At 52.0% G+C, this 12848-nt stretch overlaps 1 protein-coding gene across 1 annotated transcript in view; it reads left to right on the top strand.

The window, feature by feature from the left end:
• Nucleotides 1–11702, top strand: part of LOC119978649 (cytochrome P450 3A21-like) — an 85007-nt gene extending 73305 nt beyond the window's left edge. The window contains exons 12-13 of the mRNA XM_038820437.1: nucleotides 10452–10614; nucleotides 11146–11702. Of these exons, the coding sequence (XP_038676365.1) occupies nucleotides 10452–10614; nucleotides 11146–11241 (259 nt within the window). The 3' untranslated portion in view covers nucleotides 11242–11702. The remainder of the gene's footprint in view (nucleotides 1–10451; nucleotides 10615–11145) is intronic.
• Nucleotides 11703–12848: the final 1146 nt, after the last annotated feature.

Consider the following 12848-nt stretch of genomic DNA (forward strand, 5'->3'; position numbering starts at 1 on the left):
AGAGAAACGGGACATGTTAGACGGACGTTAGTCGACACCTCGGCAGCCGCCTGCCACGGGATACCTGTGTGTCCCGGTGGCCTGGTCGCGCTGCTGACACGCGGGCAGCCGAACCCCTGGTCACTTTCTGCATCCAACAGGCAGTTAACTACGTCCTCTTCACCGGTGCGTCAGTGGCCTGTGGCCGTAAGCCACAGGGGAACCAGCGGCCGTGTCCTCGTGACCGGCACGCCATGGCATGGTGGCAGACATTTTGTAACCGGGGTTGGATGAATCACTCGCTCACTCTCTCCCTACCCCCCCCCTACTCCCAGTCCCCCTCCGTCTCCCCCACTCCCCCCTCAGTCTCCAAATCCCCCCCTCCGTCTCCCAAAAACCCCCCTCAGTCTCCCACACTCCCCCCCCCTCAGTCTCCCACACTCCTCCCCCCTCCGTCTCACACTTCCCCCCTCTGTCTCCCCCACTCCCCCCTCAGTCTCCCACACTCCCCCCCCTCCGTCTCCCACACTCCCCCCTCCGTCTCCCACACGCCCCCCGCCGTCTCCCACACTCCCCCCTCAGTCTCCCACACTCCCCCCTCAGTCTCCCCCACTCCCCCCCTCAGTCTCCCCCACTCCCCCCTCCGTCTCCCACACTCCCCCCCTCAGTCTCCCACACTCCCCCCCCTCCGTCTCCCACTCCCCCCCTCAGTCTCCCCCACTCCCCCCCTCAGTCTCCCACACTCCCCCCTCCGTCTCCCACACTCCCCCCCCCTCAGTCTCCCACACTCCCCCCTCAGTCTCCCACACTCCCCCCTCAGTCTCCCACACTCCCCCCCCCTCCATCTCCCACTTCCCCCCCTGTCTCCCCCACTCCTCCTTCAGTCTCCCACACTCCCCCCTCCGCCTCCCCAACTCCCCCCTCAGTCTCCCACCCCCCCTCCGTCTCCCACACTCCCCCCTCCATCTTCTACTTCCCCCCTCCGTCTCCCACTTCCCCCCTCCATCTCCCACTTCCCCCCCTCCGTCTCCCACTTCCCCCCTCAGTCTCCCACACTCCCCCCCCTCAGTCTCCCCCACTCCCCCCTCCGTCTCCCACACTCCCCCCCTCAGTCTCCCACTTCCCCCCCTCGGTCTCCCACACTCCCCCCCCCGCTCCGTCCCCACTTCCCCCCTCGGTCTCCCACACTCCCCCCCTCCATCTCCCACTTCCCCCCTGTCTCCCACACTCCCCCCCTCCGTCTCCCACACTCCCCCCCTCCGTCTCCCACACTCCCCCCTCCGTCTCCCACTTCCCCCCCTCAGTCTCCCACACTCCCCCCTCAGTCTCCCACACTCCCCCCCCTCCATCTCCCACTTCCCCCCCTGTCTCCCCCACTCCTCCTTCAGTCTCCCACACTCCCCCCTCCGCCTCCCCAACTCCCCCCTCAGTCCTCCCACCCCCCCCCCCCTCCGTCTCCCACACTCCCCCCTCCATCTTCCACTTCCCCCCTCCGTCTCCCACTTCCCCCCTCCATCTCCCACTTCCCCCCCTCCGTCTCCCACTTCCCCCCTCAGTCTCCCACACTCCCCCCCCTCAGTCTCCCCCACTCCCCCCTCCGTCTCCCACACTCCCCCCCTCAGTCTCCCACTTCCCCCCTCGGTCTCCCACACTCCCCCCCCCCCGCTCCGTCCCCACTTCCCCCCTCGGTCTCCCACACTCCCCCCCTCCATCTCCCACTTCCCCCCTGTCTCCCACACTCCCCCCCCCTCCGTCTCCCACACTCCCCCCCTCCGTCTCCCACACTCCCCCCCTCCGTCTCCCACTTCCCCCCTCAGTCTCCCACACTCCCCCCCTCCGTCTCCCACTTCCCCCCTCAGTCTCCCACACTCCCCCCCTCCGTCTCCCACACCCCCCCTCCGTCTCCCACACTCCCCCCTCCGTCTCCCACTTCCCCCCTCCGTCTCCCACACTCCCCCCTCCGTCTCCCACTTCCCCCCTCAGTCTCCCACACTCCTCCCCCCGTCTCCAACTCCCCCCCCCCCTCCGTCTCACACTTCCCCCCTCAGTCTCCCACACTCCCCCCCCTCAGTCTCCCACACTTCCCCCTCCGTCTCCCACACTCCCCCCCCCTCCCTCAGTCTCCCACACTCCCCCCCTCCGTCTCCCACTTCCCCCCTCCGTCTCCCACACTCCCCCCTCAGTCTCCCCCACTCCCCCCTCCGTCTCCCCCACTACCCCCTCCGCCTCCCCAACTCCCCCCTCAGTCTCCCACACGCCCCCCTCCGTCTCCCACACTCCCCCCTCAGTCTCCCACACTCCCCCCTCAGTTTCCACCACTCCCCTCTCAGTCTCCCACACTCCCCCCCTCAGTCTCCCACACTCCCCCCTCTGTCTCCCACACTCCCCCCCTCAGTCTCCCACACTCCCCCCTCAGTCTCCCCCACTCCCCCCCTCCGTCTCCCACTTCCCCCATCCGTCTCCCACACTCCCCCCTCCGTCTCCCACACTCCCTCCCCTCTGTCTCCCACACTCCCCCCCTCAGTCTCTCACACTCCCCCCTCAGCCTCCCCAACTCCCCCCTCAGTCTCCCACACCCCCCCCCCCCTCCGTCTCCCACACTCCCCCCTCAGTCTCCCACACTCCCCCTCCCTCCATCTCCCACTTCCCCCATCCGTCTCCCACACTCCCCCCTCCATCTCCCACCTCCCCCCTGTCTCCCCCACTCCTCCTTCAGTCTCCCACACTACCCCCTCCGCCTCCCCAACTCCCCCCTCAGTCTCCCACCCCCCCCCCTCCGTCTCCCACACTCCCCCCCCCTCAGTCTCCCGCACTCCCCCCCTCCATCTCCCACTTCCCCCCTCCGTCTCCCACACTCCCCCCTCCGTCTCCCACTTCCCCCGTCAGTCTCCCGCACTCCCCCCTCCGTCTCCCACACTCCCCCCTCAGTCGCCCACACTCCCCCCCTCCCTCCGTCTCCCACTCCCCCCTTAGTCTCCCACACCCCCCCTCAGTCTCCCACACTCCCCCCTCAGTCTCCCACACTCCCCCCTCAGTCTCCCACACTCCCCCCCTCCCTCCGTCTCCCACTCCCCCCTTAGTCTCCCCCACTCACACCTCAGTCTCCCACACTCCCCCCCTCAGTCTCCCACTCCCCCCTCCATCTCCCACACTCATAAGAACTAGGAGCAGGAGTAGGCCATCTGGCCCCTCGAGCCTGCTCCGCCATTCAATTAGATCATGGCTGATCTTTTGTGGACTCAGCTCCACTTTCCGGCCCGAACACCATAACCCTTAATCCCTTTATTCTTCAAAAAACTATCTATCTTTACCTTAAAAACATGTAATGAAGGAGCATCAACTGCTTCACTGGGCAAGGAATTCCATAGATTCACAACCCTTTGGGTGAAGAAGTTCCTCCTAAACTCAGTCCTAAATCTACTTCCCCTTATTTTGAGGCTATGTCCCCTAGTTCTGCTGTCACCCGCCAGTGGAAACAACCTGCCCGCATCTATCCTATCTATTCCCTTCATAATTTTAAATGTTTCTATAAGATCCCCCCTCATCCTTCTAAATTCCAACGAGTACAGTCCCAGTCTACTCAACCTCTCCTCATAATCCAACCCCTTCAGCTCTGGGATTAACCTAGTGAATCTCCTCTGCACACCCTCCAGCGCCAGTACGTCCTTTCTCAAGTAAGGAGACCAAAACTGAACACAATACTCCAGGTGTGGCCGCACTAACACTTTATACAATTGCAACATAACCTCCCTAGTCTTAAACTCCATCCCTCTAGCAATGAAGGACAAAATTCCATTTGCCTTCTTAATCACCTGTTGCACTTGTAAACCAACCTTCTGTGACTCATGCACTAGCACACCCAAGTCTTTCTGAACAGCGGCATGCTTTAATATTTTATCGTTTAAATAATAATCCCGTTTGCTGTTATTCCTACCAAAATGGATAACCTCACATTTGTCAACATTGTATTCCATCTGCCAGACCCGAGCCCATTCACTTAACCTATCCAAATCCCTCTGCAGACTTCCAGTATCCTCTGCACTTTTCGCTTTACCACTCATCTTAGTGTCATCTGCAAACTTGGACACATTGCCCTTGGTCCCCAACTCCAAATCATCTATGTAAATTGTGAACAATTGTGGGCCCAACACGGATCCCTGAGGGACACCACTAGCTACTGATTGCCAACCAGAGAAACACCCATTTATCCCAACTCTTTGCTTTCTATTAATTAACCAATCCTCTATCCATGCTCCTACTTTACCCTTAATGCCATGCATCTTTATCTTATGCAGCAACCTTTTGTGTGGCACCTTGTCAAAGGCTTTCTGGAAATCCAGATATACCACATCCATCGGCTCCCCGTTATCTACTGCACTGGTAATGTCCTCAAAAAATTCCACTAAATTAGTTAGGCATGACCTGCCTTTTACGAACCCATGCTGCGTCTGCCCAATGGGACAATTTCTATCCAGAAGACTCGCAATTTCTTCCTTGATGATAGATTCCAGCATCTTCCCTACTACCGAAGTTAAGCTCACTGGCCTATAATTTCCTGCTTTCTGCCTACCTCCTTTTTTAAACAGTGGCGTCACGTTTGCTAATTTCCAATCCACCGGGACCACCCCAGAGTCTAGTGAATTTCGGTAAATTATCACTAGTGCATCTGCAATTTCCCTAGCCATCTCTTTTAGCACTCTGGGATGCATTCCATCAGGGCCAGGAGACTTGTCTACCTTTAGCCCCATTAGCTTGCCCATCACTCCCTCCTTAGTGATAACAATCCTCTCAAGGTCCTCACCTGTCATTGCCTCATTTCTATCAGTCGCTGGCATGTTATTTGTGTCTTCCACTGTGAAGACCGACCCAAAAAACCTGTTCAGTTCCTCAGCCATTTCCTCATTTCCCATTATTAAAACTCCCTTCTCATCCTCTAAAGGACCAATATTTACCTTAACCACTCTTTTTTGTCTTATATATTTGTAAAAACTTTTACTGTCTGTTTTTATATTCTGAGCAAGTTTACTCTCATACTCTATCTTTCTCTTCTTTATAGCTTTTTTAGTAGCTTTCTGTTGCCCCCTAAAGATTTCCCAGTCCTCTAATCTCCCAGCAATCTTTGCCACTTTATATGCTTTTTCCTTCAATTTGATACTCTCCCTTATTTCCTTAGATATCCACGGTCGATTTTCCCTCTTTCTTCCGTCCTTCCTTTTTGTTGGTATAAACCTTTGCTGAGCACTGTGAAAAATCGCTTGGAAGGTTCTCCACTGTTCCTCAACTGTTCCACCATAAAGTCTTAGCTCCCAGTCTACCTTAGCTAGTTCTTCTCTCATCCCCTTGTAATCTCCTTTGTTTAAACACAAAACACTAGTATTTGATTTTACTTTCTCACCCTCCATCTGTATTTTAAATTCCACCATATTGTGATCGCTCCTTCCGAGAGGATCCCTAACTATGAGATCATGAATCAATCCTGTCTCATTACACAGGACAAGATCTAGGACCGCCTGTTCCCTCGTAGGTTCCATTACATACTGTTCTAGGAAACTATCGCGGATACATTCTATAAACTCCTCCTCAAGGTTGCCTTGACCGACCTGGTTAAACCAATCGACATCTAGATTAAAATCCCCCATGATAACTGCTGTACCATTTCTACATGCATCAGTTATTTCTTTGTTTATTGCCTGCCCCACCATATCGTTACTATTTGGTGGCCGATAGACTACTCCTATCAGTGACTTTTTCGCCTTACTATTCCTGATTTCCACCCAAATGGATTCAACCTTATCCTCCATAGCACCGATGTCATCCCTTACTATTGCCCGGATGTCATCCTTAAATAACAGAGCAACACCACCTCCCTTACCATCCACTCTGTCCTTCCGAATAGTTTGATACCCTCGGATATTTAACTCCCAGTCGTGACCATCCTTTAACCATGTTTCAGTAATGGCCACTAAATCATAGTCATTTACGATGATTTGTGCCATCAACTCATTTACTTTATTCCGAATACTACGAGCATTCAGGTTAAGTACACTTATGTTGGTTTTTTTTACCTCTGTTTTGAATCTTAACATCTCCAGTTTTATTCCTTTTGTTATTACTGGGCCTATTCACTGAGCTCCCCTCAGTCACTGTACCTTGTACTGTCGCCCTTTTAGATTTTTGACTATGTCTTCTCTGCCTTGCACTTTTCCCCTTACTTCCTTTTGCTTCTGTCCCTGTTTTACTACCTTCCAACTTCCTGCATCGGTTCCCATCCCCCTGCCACATTAGTTTAAACCCTCCCCAACAGCTCTAGAAAACACCCCCCCCCCCCCTAGGACATCGGTTCCAGTCCTGCCCAGGTGCAGACCGTCCGGTTTGTACTGGTCCCACCTCCCCCAGAACCGGTCCCAATGCCCCAGGAATTTGAATCCTTCCCTCTTGCACCATCTCTCGAGCCACGCATTCATCTTATCTATCCTGACATTCCTACTCTGACTAGCTCGTGGCACTGGTAGCAATCCTGAGATTACTACCTTTGAGGTCCTACTTTTTAGTTTAACTCCTAACTCCTTGAATTCCGCTTGTAGGACCTCATCCCGTTTTTTACCTATATCGTTGGTGCCTATGTGCACCACGACAGCTGGCTGTTCACCCTCCCCCCCCAGAATGTCCTGCAGCCGCTCCGAGACATCCTTGACCCTTGCACCAGGGAGGCAACATACCATCCTGGAGTCTCGATTGCGTCCACAGAACCGCCTGTCTATTCCCCTTACGACCGAGTCCCCTATCACTATAGCCCTGCCATTTTTCTTCCTGCCCTGCTGTGCAGCAGAGCCAGCCACGGTGCCATGAACCTGGCTGCTGCTGCCTTCCCCTGGTGAGCCATTTCCCTCAACAGTATTCAAAGCGGTATATCTGTTTTGCAGGGAGATGACCGCAGGGGACACCTGCACTGCCTTCCTACTCTTGCTCTTTCTTTTGGTCACCCATTTTCTATCTCCCTCAGTAACCTTCACCTGCGATGTGACCAACTCGCTAAACGTGCTATCCACGACCTCCTCAGCATCGCGGATGCTCCAAAGTGAGTCCATCCGCAGCTCCAGAGCCGTCAAGCGGTCTAACAAGAGCTGCAACTGAACACACTTCTTGCACGTGAAGGAGCCAGGGACAGTGGATGTGTCCCTGAGCTCCCACATCGCACACGAGGAGCATGACACGGGTCTGGGATCTCCTGCCATGTCTTAAACCCATGGTAAACTTAAAACAACTAGAATTTCAAAATAAAAATAAATAAATTAGACAATGAAAAGAAAAAGAGAGACTACTTACCAGTCACTTACCAGGGTTAAAAAGCACGTCCTCACACTCTGCACCGAATTACCTCACTGCACCAAATTACCAAGTTTCAATCCCCCACTCTGGATGAGTCTCACTCCGGATGTGTCTCCTGGAAAAGTGCTAGCTTCTTCCCTGGGTCTCCCCCTCCGTCTCCCACACTCCCCCCCTCACTCTCCCACACTCCCCCCCTCTGTCTCCCACACCCCCCTCAGTCTCCCACACTCCCCCACTCCGTCTCCCACTTCCCCCCTCCATCTCCCACACTCCCCCCCTCCATCTCCCGCTTCCCCCCTCCATCTCCCACTTCCCCCCTGTCTCCCACACTCCCCCGTCAGTCTCCCACTTCCCCCCTCAGTCTCCCACACTCCCCCCCTCCGTCTCCCACACTCCCCCCTCAGTCTCCCACACTCCCCCTCCTCCGTCTCCCACACTCGCCCCTCCATCACCCACACCCCCCGCGTTCTGGACCCCCCTCCCATTCTCGGGGATGCCTTCCCCGTTGTGGCCAGACTCCAGCAGTGCGCTGAGTGGTGCGCTCACCTCCTCGAAGCTCTCGTCAGCCAGCACGACTGGTTGATGAACTTGAAAAGCAGGTGTGTTGGCCGGGGTGAAACATTGTGTGATGACGTCGGGACTTCGGCCCATCTGGGCCGGAGAATAGCGGGGGGCCAAAAAGTCGGGCTTCTGGTCGTGTCGGGGGGTCTGTCGAGGCCTTTGCTGGGAATGCCAACGTGTAGTTTGTGCGGGGTTCGGTGAATAGCGGGATGGCGTCGGACCGGCGTCGCCATTAAAATCAGAGCGGCCCGCTATTCTCCGAACCGGCGTGAGAGCGGAGAATCGTGCCAACCGTGTTCTTGGCCTTGGCGCACATTTTGTTCAGCCTCCCGTGCCTCGTTTCCGACCCATCCTCGCCCTTCCCTGCTACCTCCTCATCGGACGAACCATCATGCGGTCCCTCCATTCCACCTCCTCCTCGCCCAGCCTGTTGGGTGGACAGCTCTCCATCCTCACCGGCTGCCTCCTGTTCCTCTGGGGCCAGCTCCAATGCTACGTGGTCCTACTTCAGTTGCAGTGCATCTCCCAGGGCTGCGGTGATTAGGTGGAAGACTACCATTCCTGGTTGAATTCCTACGTGGACCTCAAACACTGGATGCTCTTCCTGCAAGTTCCCCTCCAGCCCGGAGCAGATATCTGGAACCTTGACACTGAGCAGCAAAATGTCTGTCTGGACCCGTGCTCTTCACTGCACAAAACAGTGGGCGGGATTCTCTGATCCTGAGGCTAAGTGTTGATGCTGTCGTAAACGCCATTGCATTTCTCGACGGCGCCAACATGGCCTCAGGAGCAGCGATTCTGACCTCTATAGGGGGCCAGCACGGCACTGGAGCGACCCATGGTGCCCCAGCTGCCAATACCGGCATCAGATGGGCGCCGGCGGTCTGAGCATGCGCAGTGGGACCGGCGCGATTGCCTTGCATGCGCTGTGGCTCCCTTCTCCACGCCGGCCTCGCGCAACATAGAACATAGAACAGTACAGCACAGAACAGGCCCTTCGGCCCTCGATGTTGTGCCGAGCAATGATCACCCTACTTAAACCCACGTAACCTGTATACCCGTAACCCAACAATCCCCCCATTAACCTTACACTAAGGGAAATTTAGCATGGCCAATCCACCTAACCCGCACATCTTTGGACTGTGGGAGGAAACCGGAGCACCCGGAGGAAACCCACGCACACACAGGGAGGACGTGCAGACTCCACACAGACAGTGACCCAACCGGGAATCGAACCTGGGACCCTGGCGCTGTGAAGCATTGATGCTAACCACCATGCTACCGTGAGGCCCCTTTTCATGGCGTAGGGCTACAAGAGCCGGTGCGGAACAAAAGAGGCCCTCAGTCCAAGAGGCCAGCCCGCTGATCGGTAGGCCCCGATCGTGGGTCAGGCCTTAGCGGAGGCCCCCCCCCCCGCAAAACCAGGCAGCCCCCCGGATCCATTCAGGCCGAGGTCCCGCTGGCTTGGACCAGGTTAGAACGGCGCCGGCGGACTCGGGTTTTCTTGTATGGCCATTCGGCCCATCCTGGGCCGAGAATCGCGGGGGGGGGGGGGCCGTGTAGAGCGGCTGCCGAATGGCGCCACGCCGGAGAATCGGTGGACTAGCGTCAGGGCGGCATCCTGCGATTCGCACCCCGTCCCGGCGATTCTCTGGCCCGGCCTGGGCTGAGAGAATTCCGCCCAGTATCTATTGTCTAACTGCACTGTCGCCTATCACTACCACATTCCTCTTCATTATCTCCCTCCATCCTTCACCACTATGCATTCACCCTCCAGGTTTATTCATTAATTTAAATTCCCCAGCTACAACGCTAGGTTTTTGTACTCATCTTTGGATCATTAGTGGGTGTTTCTGGGTTACTAATCAAGTAAAATTAACACTTAAATTTGGGATCTGAAATGGGAGGTATTTTGGGATGTTACCGAGGTAGATGAATTGGGTTGTGCCAAGATTGCAATGTATTTCGGGATGAACTATATTGTGATCTTGTGAAATAAATCACTGATGACCAAAACGGAGATTTAAATTCCTACTGGCCACCTTCTAGATTCTCTTTCCGAACGTTCCATATACTCATCTTGATGTTTCATTCAACTGAATAATGAAAATTAATGCTGTGAACTAGATGGACAGATATATTTTTATTTAATGAGAACAATATTTCCTGAAGTTCTATGCTCTTTTCAATGATGAAGTGCTCAATTTGGACCTTGCGCCCATCAATCAAATAATTGGCATTTTCAGACTGTCCGGGCACTATCTAGATTCATTTTAAATTTGCAGGTTACTGACGTGCAAAGCACCCCAATTACCATCTGGAATAGATTTGTACACAGCTGGATGTCAGGTGAGGGCAGGATCACCATCGACTGTTCCGCCATTCTCCACATTTGATTAGTCTGGCCACACTCAGTCTAGACTCACATATCGAGACTGGCATCCAGTGTCTGTGTAACGCCGACTCAATCAGTAAGTTAAGGAATTGCTGGGATTAAATCAGATAGTTTTAAACCGTTGCATTCTCCAGCCACTCTGAAAGCTAAGCAAATGTAACTGTTTTGTCTTTGTCGATATCCCTAGGTTTGATAAAGAGAATAGTGAGAATCGGGATCCTTGCATCTTTCTGCCATTTGGCATGGGCCCTCGGAACTGCATCGGGATGAGATTTGCCCAACTTGTGATGAAGATGGCACTGGCTTCATTCTTGCAACACTTGACCCTGGTACCATGCGAGGAGACACCAGTGAGAATTTAATTGTTTTATTTGTTGAGTGAATACTGAGGGCAAGTAATAACAGGACAGAACAGAACCATCTATTGCTGTAATAAAACCTTCCTGTTGGCCCTGTATTACTGTAATGATATGTATAGTGCCAGTGTAGTAAAGGGTTTACATGCGTAAATCAAACACTAGATGGCATTACTAATTCATTTTATATAATACCGCATCTCTAGGAATTCTGGGAGAAGCTGAAAACAACATGATGAGAAGCTGAGGAGAACAGAGTGAGAATTGATTGTAGAGACATAGCATGGGGTCAAGTCATAGTGTACTTTATTAGCTAGATAGAATATTGATTACTGTACTACAGATTCAGTATTACTAGTTTAGTATCTGTTACTCAGTAAAGTGTGCGAACCTAATCAAAGTTAGTCGTGTAAATTAAATTTGTTTTGATTCAAACTTCTATATTCTTTGTCAACACTACATATCTGGTTATCTTGGAGGAAAAAGCAAGGAATATAACAATTACTATTGCTCTTTCTGTTTCAGATCCCATTGCAACTGAATGTGACTGGATTCATGAAACCTACCAAACCCATAATTCTGAAATTTGTGCCACGAGTCAATACTGAGTCAAGGGAATAAAGCACCAGGTCCACATGGAGCTATGAAAATATGTAGGAATGTGTATATCTCAAACTGTACACTACTCATCAAATGAAAATACATGAAAACTAAATATAATTCAACAAGAATATATATGATCAGAGTAAACAAGGCGATATGCAAAGAAACATCTGTAATCTTCCTCCAGTTGTGAAAACTGTCTAAACATTGAAGGACTCATTATTGTTCTACGGATGTATTCGGGAACACATCTTTTAACTGAATATTACTGTCTGATCAATAGTACTTCTTTAACCGTCGATTTTGAAACAAATTAATTGTGATTATAAATCTAGTTGACTATGGTGAGTCTATATACACAAAATGTTTTCGATAATATATCTGTAATTTCTCAAACTATTTGCATATATTTTACAACTTTTTACACAACATTGTCTAACAAAATTCAAATAAATATATATTTGTTGTGTTCGATATCACATTTTGGCTACAGTGCAGGGTTTTGTTGGAATATCATAATGAAATGGTCCTGTGGCTCATCAGGAAAACAGACTTGAAGAGACTGTCAGGAAAACGGGTAGTTTTAAAGGATCTATGTTTGTATTGTTAAGTATCAAAAGAAGGTATAGGTTTAAGTGGTTTTCGTGTTTTTGTGTAAGAAAGAGTACAACTCCAGTTAGATTCATGTTAAACAAATGTGTTTACATGTATGGGGGTTTTAGTTTCAGGTCAACCCACTTTTGTAGTGTGATAAAGTTTACGATCTTATTCTTGGGTCAAGAATAAGATATTGTTTGGCAACCAGGGGCCATTTCTAGGGAAGAAGTTTTTGAGTTTGATTTTAACTGGGAGCCAGAGGAGAAGGAGCTAAGCAGCAATGTCCTGAATTCTAAAGAACAGCTGGTTAAGGAAAGTAATGAAGAGAGGTTTCCAGGAGGTTTGAAGTTAAAGGAACAGAGGAAACATAGAAACTTGGAGCAGGAGGAGGCCATTCAGCATTCATTATGATCATGGCTGATCATCCAACTCAATTGCATGATCCTGCACCCCCCCCCCCCCCCATATCCTTTGATCCACTTCACCCAAGTGCTATATCCAGCTGCTTCTTGAAGACGTGTTTTAGTTTCAAACTGGCTTCCTCTGCTCTGGAAAGCCACAGGACCACGAGCAGCACTGGTTGGACCCATCTGTTCTGGAATGGGAGTTACCGTTCCCCTGCTCCTCGCATGGTCGACGTGCTTCAACATAGTCCTCCCATTGAAATTTACCACATACGATACGTGTCCAGATTGGGACACAATCTGACCGGCTAACCAGAGTGGGCCCGAGGCAAAATTTTGAAGTAGAACCAAGTCACCAACCTGGAATGATCTGTCACCCTTTTGTGAAGTATGTGATTTTTCTGGGCGGCCTGATGTGTCTCCACAAGATGGTATCGAATTGCATGTATAAGATGATATGAGGAAGTGATCGAGGAAAGGAGATAAGAGTTAGGGAAAAAGGACACAACACCAAGTGAATTGGAATAACTCACCTTGTGTGTAGTTCAGTGCATTGTAGTGAAGGGAAAATGTAGTTGAGACGAATAAGGTGACAGCTTTCTCTTGGAGATATTTATGGCTTTG

The sequence above is a fragment of the Scyliorhinus canicula genome, chromosome 15 (genome assembly GCF_902713615.1).
Source record: "Scyliorhinus canicula chromosome 15, sScyCan1.1, whole genome shotgun sequence".
Lineage (NCBI taxonomy): Eukaryota > Metazoa > Chordata > Chondrichthyes > Carcharhiniformes > Scyliorhinidae > Scyliorhinus > Scyliorhinus canicula.